Source organism: Nothobranchius furzeri, chromosome 8, assembly GCF_043380555.1.
Source record: "Nothobranchius furzeri strain GRZ-AD chromosome 8, NfurGRZ-RIMD1, whole genome shotgun sequence".
Classification (NCBI taxonomy): Eukaryota; Metazoa; Chordata; class Actinopteri; order Cyprinodontiformes; family Nothobranchiidae; genus Nothobranchius; species Nothobranchius furzeri.
Genome location: NC_091748.1, coordinates 58,715,308 through 58,730,734, shown reverse-complemented (window position 1 = coordinate 58,730,734; position 15,427 = coordinate 58,715,308). Strand labels below are relative to the sequence as shown.

General features: G+C 40.7%; 1 protein-coding gene across 2 annotated transcripts; it reads left to right on the top strand.

The window, feature by feature from the left end:
* Nucleotides 1-712: 712 nt before the first annotated feature.
* On the top strand, nt 713-8,689 carry mindy4 (MINDY lysine 48 deubiquitinase 4). 2 transcript variants are annotated; one of them, XM_015970560.3, is made up of 18 exons: nt 713-931; nt 1,187-1,306; nt 1,391-1,608; nt 1,688-1,949; nt 2,023-2,246; nt 2,345-2,397; nt 2,478-2,590; nt 2,681-2,797; nt 2,929-3,020; nt 3,185-3,283; nt 4,563-4,626; nt 4,821-4,886; nt 4,973-5,040; nt 5,148-5,211; nt 5,323-5,484; nt 7,802-7,982; nt 8,209-8,287; nt 8,427-8,689. In XM_015970560.3, the coding sequence occupies exons 1-18, from the start codon at nt 872-874 to the stop codon at nt 8,473-8,475; spliced, it is 2,091 nt and encodes a 696-aa protein (XP_015826046.3). In that variant the 5' UTR covers nt 713-871; the 3' UTR covers nt 8,476-8,689. The 2 variants fall into 2 exon arrangements, with proteins under 2 accessions (XP_015826046.3, XP_015826045.3); XM_015970559.3 differs by having other exon boundaries at nt 3,182-3,283.
* The last annotated feature ends 6,738 nt before the right edge of the window (nt 8,690-15,427 follow it).

Below are 15,427 nucleotides of genomic sequence, written 5' to 3'. Positions count from 1 at the left end.
AGAGCATTTATAGGAAAGAGGGAAATAAGTGGACCCTGGGGATGGCAGAATAGGCGGAGAAAGCAGAATAAGGAGAGGGTAGTGATGAAGGTCACATCAAAGCTAGCTTGAACAGGTGAGTTTTCAGCTGCTTTTTGAAGGAGACCACTGAGTCCACTGATCTCAGGCTCAGGGGGGAGAGAGTTCCAGAGTCTGGGGGCCACAGCAGCAGCAAATGATCTGTCGCCTTTGGTCTTTAGCCTGGTGCGCAGCACAACCAGTAGGCTTTGGTCACTGGACCTCAGGGACCTGCTGGGGGTGTAGGGACTGAGAAGATCACCAATATATGATGGTGCCTGTCATACATTGGTGATCTTCTCAGTCCTTATTGGTTGGACTTGAACATCATTATAACAGACATTGACTTTAAAACTCTACAGTGACGCCATTAGTTTTACACTAAAACAAACTGAGTATTTCGTTTGCAAGGTGCATTTAATTAGTTTATTGAACTAATTATTAGTTAACAATATGGAAAACAACACACTATCGCTTTAAATCGCCATATTCAGGTTGAGCATCACCATGGAAACAGGACTAGCTTGAGCCCTATGCCAAGCCTCCCCGTGCTTCTGTCGTTTCTGTTTTAAATAAACGAGCGATCCTTTTATTTAACATTGTTTTAGTACTAGAGTAATGGAGACGATTTTGCAGTCAATATATTTGCGTTCAGCCAAACTGAAATCATTACCACGTGCTACGTTTTACTCCTAAATTTGCTTACCCACCGTGGTCAGCAGCAGCAAGGGTTCAGCTAGCATGCACCGTTATCCATTAGCTTCAGCAATAACTGCTTTTCCGTGAATTCCCCGCTGCTGGACCCGTGGCCATAATGGTCGCTTCTGTTGCAGAGGTTTCTTCGTCTCTCGTAAGAGAATATTTGAGCCGAAACGTAAGTTAGCGAAAAGATGGATTAAGATGTGCAAACTGCTAGCAATGCTAACCAGCTAGCTTTCATCCAGCAGTTTCTGAAACAAACAATAACAAGCGTCTGTTTATTATTATTATTATTATTATTATTATTATTATATGGCAGCTGTGCACTGAACTATTTGATCATTATGTAATGTATGGTTGTGTATTTATGAATATAAAATGTGGTCGTAGCCACACTGTCCATAAATTACAATCTGGTAAAAATGTACAGGGGCTGAAAAGAACTATTGCCTGCATGGATGAAGAACACCCACGCACAGAGACCAGTATCAATAACAGATCACAACTGAGGCAAATCCTCAACATTGAGGATATCTACAGAAAAAACAAGGTATGTCTAAGGGCTTGTGTTGGAGTGTGTTAAGGGGCGTCACAAGAAAAGCATGCCATGTAGCTGACCTCTCTGTTATTCCAGGAGCAAATCCCCCCCTTGAAAACATTACTGGAGATTATTGTGAAGCATCACATAGAGCAGCTAAACAATGACCACACGGCAGCTGGAAAGCCTCTACAGAATATCCAAACTATCGAATCACCTGATTATTCTCCTGCAAGAAAACCATCAGGCATAAACGACTTGAGACCAGATGGAGTCAGACCAACTTTTGTTAATGGAGAATACTCTCAATTGAGGTATTTTACAAAGGAAAATATGCTGAATGTATCTGTTCTGTTTACTTGACTTGAACGTATTTGGAATTCTCTTTCACAGGTCTGAAATATCAGAAACATGGCCTTCCCAGCCAACACGTATGTCATCTTCTGAGAAGGGCCGACCATTTACTTCAAATCCAACAGATGTCTCAATTTACAACTCGGATTACCAGGAAGGCCAGCCACCGCTGGCTTCTCTACTGCACAAAATGCATATTGTTCAAAGGCAGCAAGAAAGCAACAGTTCCTTCTTTGAGGCTGCCCAAAAGAACAGAAGTAATCGCATCAGAAGAGGCATGATGACTGGGCCAATACCACAGGTGGTGAGCTTCTGAAGCTTTAAACCTCTTGCTTTCTGATATAATTATTTATACTTTGAGTTTTCTTCTTCAGGAATCCAACAGAAAAAGACAAAGTCGAAGAGCTGAAGAGTCTCAGACATGGTTAAAAAAAGAGGAGGGGTCTCTGGATGGATCTTTGTTGTTTAAAAGCCGTTTGACACAAAATAGCACAGCCAGCAGCTTAGAGAGGAAACGGGAATTCCTGAATACACCTGAGAGGAACCGGGATGAGGAAAGCTGTGTAAAAACGGAACAAAAACTTGTAAAACCAAGAAAGTAAATCGATTTTGTTGTTTTGTGCTACTATCAGTTAGGACATGTATGTCTTCCTCTATTTTTAAGTGTTCTTTGCCTTTTGATTTTCCTTCTCTTAGAACAAAGATGAGATCAAATGCCTCTGATCTGAAAGTGTCCGAGATGGTTTTAGGTAAGTCATGACTCATCGTTTTACTTGACTATTTGATGAATTTGTTCTGCCAAAATTGAAGCATATTCATTCATTTATAGATGACATTGATGATGATGATGATGATGATGATGATGTGCAAGAAGTGTCTCTTCAGAGGAATGTTTCAGGATTTCACTATTCGGGCTGCCAGATGGACCATCACTCTGCCTTAGTAGGTTACTCAATAAGACGCCAGAGGCTGTTTCTGCATTTAAATTAACATATTTTGACTTGTTTTCTGTCTTTTATTTTGTTGTTATAGGAATTGAAAAACCTTCTTCTTGCTTCCAACCTTAATAGTTTCAGTTCTGAGTGGATGAACCAAGGTTTTACATTTTCTGAGACACATGACCTCAGATACGGCATTGTTCAGAGGAAGGTAATTTTACTCAGGGTATCTTAGGAAGTTTTACTGATGCTGCACATTCATTTTCAGCAGATCTGCTGAACTATGGTGGAAAGCTTTACCATGAATATTTTCTTACTTCTAATTTGTACATTTTTCTTTAGGGTGGTCCTTGTGGAGTCCTGGCATCCATTCAAGCATTCGTTCTGAAGAAACTCCTATTTGACAACACTGACAGCACTATTAATAACCTACAGTGAGTGGACTTCCTTTCCAGAATTTCTATTATAATACTACCTTATCTAAATGTAATGTTCCAGTTTCTAAAATGTATTTGAAGCCATTCATTCACACGGAGAGATGCGGGGACTCTGGTATTGGCTCTGATTTGACAGCTTCTGTCCTTTTTGGTTTCAGTAGGTTACGACCCTCCAACTCAACCAGAAGACAGTGTCTCGTTTCAGCTCTGGCGGAAGTCTTGTGGAAAGCTGGGGAGAAAAAACAAGCTACAGTTGCTGTGTAAGACACCACGCTTGTCTACTGTAACTCTGTTGTAAATCACAAGAGAGTCCGTCTGGCCAGACCACCAGCTTTGTTTGTGGTTAATGTAAACTGTACCAGACAAACCTACAAAGTCTACAGATCTGGTACAACAAGAAGTCGTTTCTGGAGCTGATTTGTATGAAAACAGTGCAAAGGGAACTTTCTGGCTTTGTTGTTTTGATTTGACTGGTTAGGGTTAGCCAGTATCAATAGGGTTAAACAGATCTATCATCCTGCCATCGGCTCACTTTTGGTTTGTTTTTCAGTAGAATTTTTAGGTGTGTCTGATTGTACAGTTTCACAGACAGTTCAGTGAGACACACCATCTGATGTGGTTTTTATTTACTCGATCCTTGAACTTTAAAGGTGTGGAACACTGAAAAAAAAAATTTTAATGATTATTTCTGATTATATTCAGTTACTCTCTTCACCTATCTCCTGCATTAGCTTCTGGTAGAAAATAGACGGTGATTTGAAAATCCTGACAGATCACTCTGTCACCTAACATTCATGGACTCATCCATCTTGACTCATGACGCAGAAGGCTGTTGTTGGCTTAGCGTCCAGGAAACAGCAGATAATGTTTGGGCTGGTAGAAGCTAACTGTCAGCATGAGAAACTCCACCACACAGCAGAACTCCTTCAAGCTTGTGTTATTTGTGAAGATAAAACATGTTGCAAAGCAAACTTGAGTCAGTGATAGAGTCTTGTTGCTTTTATCCAATCAGAGGCGAGCTGTCCAAATATCAAGAAATAAGACTCCGAATCCTGCCGTCTGAAGCTACTTTCTCCTCTGATCTGGTATTTTGCTAGTTACTGAAAAAGGCACATCTGAACCCCCCCCCCACACACACACACACACACACGCACACACACACACACACACACACACTACTTGCAAGGCATTCATTCCTACTAGAGACCACTGCAAATGCATTCATTAATCGAGAGTTCCACATTTTTAAAAAGAAAAATGTTTATTGTCAGACGGAAATCAGCTCCAGTTGTGGGATAACTATGAGTAAAACGTCGGGGTCCCATCCTCCCTACCCCCTGATGAATCGTTGGCCATAAAGGAGGGGTATTCAGAGTGGTTTCTGCTCGTTAAGCAACAACTGACAGCTACCGTTTTTAAGCTTGACTCTCCCATATTCCAGTCAGTATTGACAAATCTCCTCAGATGAGAAGCGAAACATCTTCAAGACACCAAGGAAATCCAGCTGCCTTCATTTGAACCCTTTTGTTTTGTTTTCAGAATTTCAGGGCCAGGTCATTTCACCATAAGTGGACTCCACAGATGTCAAGCAATACTGGAAAAGGTACAGACGTCTCCCCATGCAGTTACACACAAGATCGCTGAATGAATCTTACCTCCTGACTATACATTAGTTTCATATTTGGTTATATTATGTATGAAATTAACCGCTATATATGATCTAATATTTAATGAGTGTTTCATCTATGGGTACTTTTTACTTATAAGAATGCTTATAGTTGCATCTTTTTGCTGTAGATGATGCTTTTCTCTGTGGATAGCTTCAAAGACCTGCAGTTCATTGTGGAGCAGCAAATTGAACAGGTGAAAAAAGTCCGTTTTAAATTTTCATTTTAAATGTACAAACATGTAAAGTTTAATAGTTTTCCTGTTTACCTTTCACTCCACAGTTTGAATCTGGAAAGTTAGGATGCGTGCTGCTGGCCATTTCAGCGATTCTCTCTCGATCCATTGAAAAGTAAATCACACCTTTGGGTCCTAAAAAAAGAAACATTGATTCCAAACTGGTTGGAGCTTTTTTAGATTACTGGTGTTACAGATATCTTTATTTTATTTTGTTCTCAGAGTAAGAGAAGATATGGACGTCCCCACCACCACACTAATAGGAGCCCATGGCTACTGCACTCAGGTTTGAATCATCATTAAATAGTTAAAGATGAAAACACAGCTGCTACAGTTATTCTTAGTGCTTGAAGAACCAAAAGAATTCCAATAATGAGGGTTTTTCTGTGTGCATCAGGAGCTGATCAACCTGTTGTTGTGTGGCAGAGCAGTGTCTAATGTGTTTGACAATGACATGGAGTTGGACTCGGGCAACGGCAACGTGACACTGCTCAAAGGAGTCAAAGATCCCTGTGAAGTCGGCCTGCTGTCCTTGTTTGAGCATTATAACATCTGTAAGGTGAGCGGGTTTGACACACACACACACGCACGCACGCACACACACACACACACCAGGGTTTTTCCTGACTCAAACTGAGGCAGAGGTGGTACCATCCTGATGGTACGCCAGCACATGCATACTCTATGCATTCAACTGCCTCACTTTTTTAAAGGCCAAATTTTTTCGTTAAGTGTTCTAATCTAAGCTTCTGTAGATTAATTGAATATTCCATCTGACAACGTTTCAAGTGAAACAACTGGCTTGCTGCTAAAAAATGTGAAATAAAACAACAAAATTCTCAGGCTGAAATAACAGACTCTTATTATAAAAGGCTCAATAATATGCATTAGATTGGTGTTAAGATCCCTTTTTCCCATCTGATATCCATCCATCCATTGTCTGAACCCGCTTGTTCATGTAGGGTCTCTGGGGGCTGGTGCCTATCTCCAGCGGTCAACGGGCAATCAGGCGGGGTACACCCTGGACAGGGAGCCAGTCCATCGCAGGGCTACACAGAGACACACAGGACAAACAATCATGCACACACACACTCACACCTAGGGACAATTTGGACTGACCAATCAACCTAACAGTCATGTTTTTGGGTAGTCAAAATAACACATACATATATCCAGTAAAATATAATGCATTTCATTGACATGCATTTGTATTGGAAATGGTAATAACATTTAATTTCTGCTGCTAACAATGTAATGATGGCATGTCTATTATGTACGGGTTGGCAATAATCCAGTTTAAGTAATGTTCAAAGATAGAAGCCTTTGTGAATTATATAATACAACGGCTTGCCGTAATTCCTGCTCGTGTGTGTGTGTGTGTGTGTGTGTCAGACTTGTAGCAGTAATGTGACTCGTATCTGCAGCGGTTCTGATCCGTAGCGCTGCAGGATGCAGAATAAACAGGATGGTGGGGACTTCATCCGCTTGAAGAGTTTAGTCTTTCTTAGTTTTACCATCATCATATATTTTTCTGTGCGCCATTTGATCGTGAGACTGCTACCCATTAGCTTTAGCATTAGCCAATCTGCGTGTAGCTGCACTTTTGATCCCAAACTTTGGACCGGTTCTGCCTTTGCTGATACCTTTATTTTCCTCCACTGCATCCAGATTACCACACTGTGCGCCAGTAAAAAGCATTTTTCTTACACGTTACTTACTTTTGTTCAGTAAAGTTCTAGGGAAAGATGTTGCACCAGTGCTACGTTTAAAAGTAGACGGATACGCACAGACAGTTTTGTTCGTCGCACTGTACAGCCCTGCTCTGATATGGGAGAGCCTGGGGGAAAATCAGGACTTCAGTAGAGCACCAACCACAGATATGTACCAATTAGCGAGAAAAGCAATTTTTGATCTTCTTTTTCTGCAGCGGTTTTAGCGCTTTTTGGTGCACCGCTGCTGATACAGCGCCCCTGTAGTGGCGCAACGCTGCATCTGCAGTTACAGTAACATCCATATAGCTAGGGGCAGAGTGGAATCAGGCTGGGGCGGCACAAAATTAGCTGGAGGCGGCCGCCACGCAAATTTGAATGGAGGAAAAACCCTGCACTAGCCTGGTATGAGATTGCCACTGTAATACTAATCCATCACTATGAGTTTAATATGCAGGCTGAACATGAAAATAGTCGTCAGGTTCACAAAAGCCTGACAGATCTACGTCACACTGTCACTTAGCATTCATGAACTCATTCACTTTGACTTGTGACGAGGAAGGCTGTTGTTGGTTAGCGTCTAGGAAACAGCAGAGAACGTCTAGGCCAGTAGAAGCTAATCGTTAGCATTAGCAAATCCACAACACGGCAGAGCTCCACCAGGCTTGTTTTATTTGATGTCTGATGCCGGTGACAAGCCTTACAGATTTTCCCTCAGGTGGAGCATCAAAGCTGCTGCTTTAATGTCACGCCTGATACTTAAAACTTTATTGTCAGTGTTTTTGGATGCTTTGTAATTCCGACCAGACACGGAGACAGAGGTGAAAGAGAAAGATGGGGGGCAAAAGGAGGGGGGGGGGGGGGGGACGATGACTAGAGTCTGCTCCTAGACCTGCAGAAAGAGAAAAACAAACCAACAAAAGGGTCACACAACAATACAACAAGAACAAGCTATCACCGCTTAACCATCCCGCCTGAATACCTGATAATTAGCCTAGCCCTGAGAAACGGGACCTCACTTTGATTTTCATGTTACAGCAAGTTCCTGTAAGTTACTCTATAGTTGTGTTTTGAACCCCGTTGCTGTAGGAAAACACATAGATGATTCTTCTCTCTGCAGCACATAATGATGGAAGATGTGCTGTGCTTTATCTTCTTCTAACTAAGGTGGGGGCTTACCTGAAGAGCCCCTCCTACCCCATATGGGTGGTGTGCAGTGAAAGCCACTTCAGCGTGCTGTTTGGCCTGCAGAGGGAGCTGTTGACCAATCAGGATGATGGTCTGGAGTTTGATCTCTACTTCTATGACGGACTGGCCAATCAACAAGAGGAGATCCGCCTCACTATTTGTAAGCAATGTCTTGATCTGAATTGGGTCACGAATGACCGCAAATAAAAAATGCACAAACATTTTGTCTGTGGTACTAATATTAATATTTAGGTAGGCATTAACAAAATGGGATGTTTAACTTCATTTTCGTGGTGACACCTTTTATTTTCAGGTTGATTTGTCACGCCGTGTTAGTCCTTGTGAGTATTTTTTTTTTACCTGAAAACTCAAATTCTGTTTTTTAGCTGTTGGAAAGTCAGCTAAGAGCTCTCAGCAAGTCGATGCCGATCTCACTCCTCCACTTGAGCTCTGCATCCAAACAAGGTATAGAACTTGTGGCTTGTTTTGTTTGTTCCTGTAGAATCACGTGCTCAGTGATGTTTACTTTTCAGAAAACAGTTCATCCATTTTTTTACATAAAGAATGTAAATTTATATGTACTTAATTTTTTGCTGTTTTCCAGATGGAAAGATGCATCGGTCAACTGGAATGGGACAGAACCTCTCCTCTGAGTGATTGGATTCTCATCAATAATCCTTATGAAAAATTAACCAACACTAATCACTTCACATTATACTCACAGATCATGTTTAGTATATATGATCATTGTTACTTTTATTCACTTTTGAGTTTGCCCACATATTTATCTGAGACTCCGAAATGACATTATTTAAAACTTATTTTTACTAATATATGTATACGGTATATTAAAAATGTAATAGTGATTTTGACAAGTTACAGATAAGGTAGGTTTTTTTCCTCAAGTATACATGATCATTATCATTTTTGGATGGAATCTCATTCTAGTGGCATCATGACATTTGTGCAAAATTACATTTTCACCATAACGGCCTTGGAAAGTCTACTTATAGTTGAAAAATAAATAGTTTTGGGTGTTTAGATTTTGCATCAGGGGCTCTTTTTTAGGAGGCTTTCTCACACATTCGCAAAACCTAATACGAGATATGACAATTAAAGATCAAGCTCACTGAAGAACCGGTTTTTATTTGTTTCTGAAATATGAACGATCACTCTGTGTTTAACATGCAGGCTAACACTTATAAAAAATAGCCTTGTACCCCTATTTGCTGCATTAGCCGCAGATAGAAAATAGACAGGAAAACTCTCGGGATAGAAAAGCCACTCAAGTCAATGTCGCATAGAAAATGTAACTAGCATTTGTTGGTTTAGCGTCCAGGAAACAGAGAACATCTCAGATAGCTAACTGTTCGCATTAGCAACTCCACAAAATGGCAGAACTCCTCTAGACTTGTGTTATTTGTGGAGATTAAACAATCCATGTTGCAAAGTTAACAGTCAGTAGTAAAGTTGTATTGCTGTTATCCAATCAGAAAAGAAATGTCAGAATATCAGGAAATAAGCCAAATCCTGCCGTCTTCAGCTCGCCACTCTGGCTCACTTCTAGTTCCTGAAACAGTAGCTCGTGATCATGGTCTTTTGAATAATGTCCACAATGATTATTTTTCTCATTGGGATTAAAATGAGAAATAATATGTTTATGTATTTAGCAGACGCTTTTGTCCAAAGCGACTTACAAGTGATAATGAAGCCAGCAGGTTGCCCTTAAGGCTATCAACAATCACACATAACTGAATAAAATCTAGTTTGAAAGGAAATGTTTAGTGGAAAGGTTTGGTTTCAGGTTGCAGCTTAAATAAACTTCTTAGTCTAAGATACTGTATGGTTATAAACCACTCATTGGATGGGGCCAAAAGACATGTCAGACCTATATACCCGTACCCACCTTAGGAAACAGTCAGCGTGTAGAACCCGGGTCAGAACCAAACAGGGCGAAGCTGCTTTTAGCTACGATGCTGCGCACAGATAGAATCAGCTTCCTTATGACCTCAAATCTGGCCCCTCTAGTAACTTTTAAATCCAAATTAAAAACCTTCTTGTGTTCATCAGCCTTTGAACGATCATTTCTAATGCTGCATTCTCTGCACTGTAACTGCTCGGCTTTTAAATTTGCTTTTTTTAAATAATTTTCTTCATTGAATTTTGTGTATTTTGATTTAAAAATCAGCTGTTATCTGTTGTCACGTTGATTTGAATGTTTTATGTTCATCTCGCACCTGGAAAGCACATTGAATTGCTTCTGTGTTTGAAATGTGTTACACCAGGGGTGTCAAACTCATTTTAGCTCAGGGGCCACATTGAGGGAAATCTAGTCCCAAGTGGGCCAGACCAGTAAATTTAAAAAAAACTTCAGATTGTTTTCTTTGTTTTAATACAATCAATATAACAAAAGGCTGGAGCCTGAGGACAGTGTATCCAAAATAGTACAAGTACGACACCTGAAGTGTACTTGAAAATTTGAAATTTTTAAAAAAAAAATCAACAAATAAAAAAAAATCCTTAGTGAACTTACAGATCACATGGCAAGATCAGTTTCATGCAGCACCTAAAGTATATTTGACTCATTTTACTTTACATCTTTTAGCTTTCACCAGCACATCAATATCAGAAGTCACATCCTGAGTGGCAGCCAACTTCAGGATGGGATTCAAGTTCTTGTGTGAGCCTTGAGCGCAGCTTTGTTTTATTTATACTCATTACAGAGAAAACTTGCTCACAAAGATACGTTTATTTTCACTCTACATTGTAAAGTATGAAAATAAAGTTTACACAACCATCTCGCGGGCCAGATTTAACCCGCTTGCGGGCCGGATCCGGCCCGCGGGCCGCATGTTTGACGCCCCTGTGTTACACTAATAAAGCTGCCTTGCCTTGAATTCTGTTTTTATTTAGGCAAGACAACCAAACTTTCCCATTTCTGTGATCAATTAAGGACATCTCATCATTCAGCATGACTGTCCATTTTATACATCACTCACTGAAACCTTCCTTTAAAGGGGCAATAAAGTATTTCATGAACAGTTTTTAACTCAATTAAAATCTAAATTGGCGGAAAAGGAAAATTCAGAGGAGGGATTTCTGGCATTGAGTTGTATGTTGTCTCATCAGCGACAGGCACGCAGCGTGGCGCATGCAGAGGGGGTGGCACGGACCCGGCGCCAGCACCTCCAGCACTGTGGGATCAAAGACGCTGCAGCTGTTATGTAAACAGAACCCCAGCAGCTCACTTCCTATAAAACCACTGGGTAGCACCGACCAGAGTCCAGGATCCACTCTGGCAACTTTATCTCCTTAATTCAGTCATTACCCCTCATATTCATATTTCCATCTTGGCACAAAGGGCTCGCTGGAGAAGAGCCAACAGGGAAGAAGACAACTCATTCAGCTCTCAGCTGTCGAATTCTTAATGGAAGCTGTATTATCTGAATGTATATTATTGGTGACTCACGGAGGATTTGTGCTGTCTACAAGAGACGTGAGAAGAGAAATGAATTAATCATGAGACGCGGAGCAGTGAAGCCTATGTGACAGTTTTACAGCCACCATGGCTACAGTGATCACTATAAATACTCTGGTTTGTCTGAATCAAGCCTGCGGGTCTCCAAAATTGGATTACAGTGTTCACTTTTGCCACAAGACTCTTCTGTGAATGAGGGATAGGTGATTGGAAATATGTCAAAATAGGAAATAGGTCTGAGCATGAAATATGTTCGACAAGCAAACTGGAGATGTGTGCTGGATTTTAAAGCCGATTAAAACAGGAATCAGGACAATCTGCACACTTGTGGAGCTGATTTGAGCTTTTTTTAAAAGGAGTATTCACTGAAATCACAACTTTGAAGCTTGAGAGTGACAACATTAAGGTATTTCCTCTCACAGCTCCTGGGCTTTGCAGGAGCCGGGTGCAGTTTGACAGGAAGGAAATGACATGGCTTTGGTCTTTATTTACTATATTATGCCACATTTCTCAGAGGCACCAGAAGAGGGATTTGGTGCTTGTGTGTAATTGTGTTAACGCCCTCCCACATGCTGTCCCCAGCGCATCTTCTGTCTCCTCTCCTAATATGTGCTGTTTGTCTCCAGATAAGTGATATCCTCCTCAGATTAGGATCCGGTGTTCCTGTCCTGCCCACCCGGAGGGGAAAGGGATCCCCAGTGCATCCCCAGGAGGGGCTCGCTTTATTTTTAGCCGCATAATTCTTATATTGTTAGAGAATAACACGTCACACTTTCCCTAATTGGCCCAAGTATCGTTAAACAATCTGCCACGAGAAAGTGCTTCATCTGCATTTATTAAAAGTCTTATAGTTGCTGGTTTATTTAGAGAGAATCCAGAGGATCATAAATTTAAAAGCTGAACTCCTTTGATCCAGAGGAAGTTGTGATTTGTGGAACCAAAGCCATCAGCAGGGTTTTATAGCCCTGCAGCAGAAGACACACTCAAACCAAGCTGGGTACAGGCCAGGGTAAATTTGAACAAATGTATTCTGCGGATGAGTTTTTAACAATCTCATAAGAAGTCAAACTCTAGAAAAATGCACAATGTGTGAAACTGTCTGTAGAGACAAGCTGACGTGAGAACTGAGCTGTTGTAATCTTTGGCTGACAGCAAATGTTTTCAGAACCTTATCCATCAGCATCCCCTTGTGTGTGTGTGTGTGTGTGTGCCTGGATCAATGTTTATTCCACAACACCAAATAATACAAAGAAAAACAATATCTATCAATATTCTCCTGGCGCTACCAGACAGGAGGGAACAACGTGGACAGTTTTATTATCTCAGGACTTTATAGCCTTTTGCTTTAGTTTGCCATCTTCCTCCAGAAATACTTAAGGTTGACTTAGAATTTAATTACACAGCAGCTCTTGAGTGTTTATCTCCAATTAGAGATTCAGCACGAGGAAATGACTGCTTTACTTGTCTTAATCTCCTTAAAATCCAACAGTCAGTGTTTGCTGTTCTCCGATTATGGAGCCTCAAAGAGAAACATGTGGGATATTTAGAGGGAAAATAAATTTCTTTTTTTCTCTCCATGTTTGGCTTGAAGACAAGTAAACTTGGACTGTATGTTAGTTGTGTATCAGGTTTCAATTTTACAAAGCTCTTGGTCTGGAACGCTTTATTCAATATAGATTCAGGAAATTATCGAGCAGTTTACTTGGAGAAAAAAAATAACCTTATCATGACCACCAAATTTTCCAGACCTTCCTCAAAGTAAAAAAATTATTCTACATAAAATTTTCTGTCCAAAGAAATTTGTGAGTCTTCTGTCTTTTGCTTTCCTTATCTGAAGTATCTGAGTTTGGATTGCTTCACATGCTGTTGAGTCCAAGATGTCCAAGAGCAGTGATTAGAGGATTGCAATAGACAAATGCAGAAAAAAGTTGCCAGATATTTTTGTATGAACTCTCGTAAAAAAAGAGGGACTTTGGAATTTTAGCACCTATTCAAAGAGGAAAAAGCTGTATCAGAAAGGTGCTTTAAAGGTACAATGTGTAAGAATAAAGTAAGACAATATCCTGTAGTTACATCTTTTGCTGCAGTCTCTCTCTCTCACTCCTGTTTCACGAGTTTGATGGCTGCTGCCAGTTATGGATCAGCACCAGAAGATTGTAAATGACAAGATGAGTCATACACAATAAGTTGAAATGCATTATCAAAGCTGGTGCTAGCACTCTTGGGTGTTTTACGGTGGGGAGCACTTCCATCCATCCATCCATTTTCAGCTTATCTAGGGTAGGGTTGCGAGGGCAGTAGCCTAAGCAGGGAAGCTCAGACTTCCCTCTCCCCAGCCACTTGGGCCAGCTCCTCCAGGGGAATCATGAGTCTTTCGCTGGAAAGCCAAGAGACATAGTCCCTCCAAAGTGTCCTGGGCCTTCCTTTAGGTCTTCTCCCGATTGGAAAGTGCCTAGAAAACCTCACGAGGTGGGTGTCCAGGATACATCATAACCAGATACCCAGCAAAAGCTGGAGATCATGTTCTGATGAAGCCAACAGAACCATCTCCATAAAGCAGAGATCTGATCCTCGGGCCACCAAAACTAATCTCAACACCTTGGCTGTGCCTAGAAATCCTGTCCACAAAAGTTATGAACACAATCAGTGACAAAGGGCAGCCTTAGAGGAGTCCAACTCTCATTGAAAACGAGCCTGACTTACAACAATACCGACCAATCTCTGACACCGGTCATATAAGGGATTTGCAGTCCCTATCAGAGAGCCAGGTACCCCATACTCCCCAAGTGCCCCTACAGAGCCTCCTGAGGGACGTGGTTGAAGGTTGAACGCCTTCTCCAAATCCACAAAACACATGTAGATTGTTGGGTGAACGCCCGTGCACCCTCCAGGACCCCCCTAAGGGTATAGAGCTAGTCCAGGGAACAAAAGAATGATACAATTACTATGTTTAGTATGGTAATATGCCTTGGCATGGAGGAAGAGTGGATGTTTGCTGTCTTGCTGTTAGCTTGCTGTTATGAATCCGAACGACTCATTTAAGGAAGTAAAATGCCACAATTGACTCATTATTCACTTCACACTTACATTTCATTGTAATATCGAGTTATTTGCAATTGAAAAGGTATCTTGAGATGTTTTTAGAGCTGACTATTTGCTTCTATTTCACCATTAGCTTTGTTAGCTCAATGTTAGCCTCTAGCCCTCTGTTCTCAATTTTAGAGTAAAACAAAAAGATGCCATGACTTCTTAGGGGTACAAGAAATTACTTTTGGGTCACTCTTGTTATAGCTTTGGTGCTTTGAACAACTCTGGAGCTTTTTGTTGTCTGTAGTCGAATTACAAATGCTGGTGATGCAGCGTTAGCTCATAAGAGACACGGTAACCCTACACTCACAAATGGTAAGCAGTAGCTATGTCCTTTTTCCCTTTATTTTGAAAGGAGAAAAACTGACAAGCCCCCAGCCAACTGAGAATGAAATATGTTTCATTATAACATTCCTTCCAACACGACGGAGACTTTAGACTGTTTTGGGATTATTTCACTGTAAAAATCTTACTCTTGTACACCGCACCTTTAAGACAGCAAAAAATAGGAATTTATCAGCTGAATGCCAGACTTGTTCAGAGTTTTTGGTATAAATTTTAAATATTAGTTGACAAGAAGACTGCATTCTTATGTAAAAGAGAAGACATTTGGACAAAGACACCAAGCACGTTGCCAGTTAATGAGCCGTCCACTCCCCAGTGCTCCATCTACGGCCTTGGCCCTCACACCACCTGCCTCCACTTCCTCCTTCACTCCAGTAATGACAAAATCTTCTGTGCTTCAATATTCTTTATTAATAATGCAGTGAGTAATCACCATTACTTCATAGAATCTCTTTTTCAACAATCACTCAAGTGCCAAATAAAGTTTAATGAAGACAACGATGGAGCATAATATCAGTGTGGTTGTAACAGTGGAATTTATATATATATATATATAAAACTTCTCTCCATCAAATATAACCTTTATAACCAAAATAATCACTTTTTTCAATGATCAGTAAGTCGTTCAATAAATAGGTGCATTTAAATTAAATTACTTAAAAATACATGTTCCATTCAGATCCATCAAAACAGCA

What these genes read in the sequence shown, in the direction of transcription:
- mindy4 (XM_015970559.3), top strand. Translation starts at nt 872, where the DNA reads ATGGTCGCTTCTGTTGCAGAGGTTTCTTCGTCTCTCGTAAGAGAATAT. An exon ending in AGTGTCCGAGATGGTTTTAG is followed by an intron (nt 2,398 to 2,477) that starts GTAAGTCATGAC and finishes ATTCATTTATAG; the next exon opens with ATGACATTGATGATGATGAT. An exon ending in AAACAAGCTACAGTTGCTGT is followed by an intron (nt 3,284 to 4,562) that starts GTAAGACACCAC and finishes TTTTGTTTTCAG; the next exon opens with AATTTCAGGGCCAGGTCATT.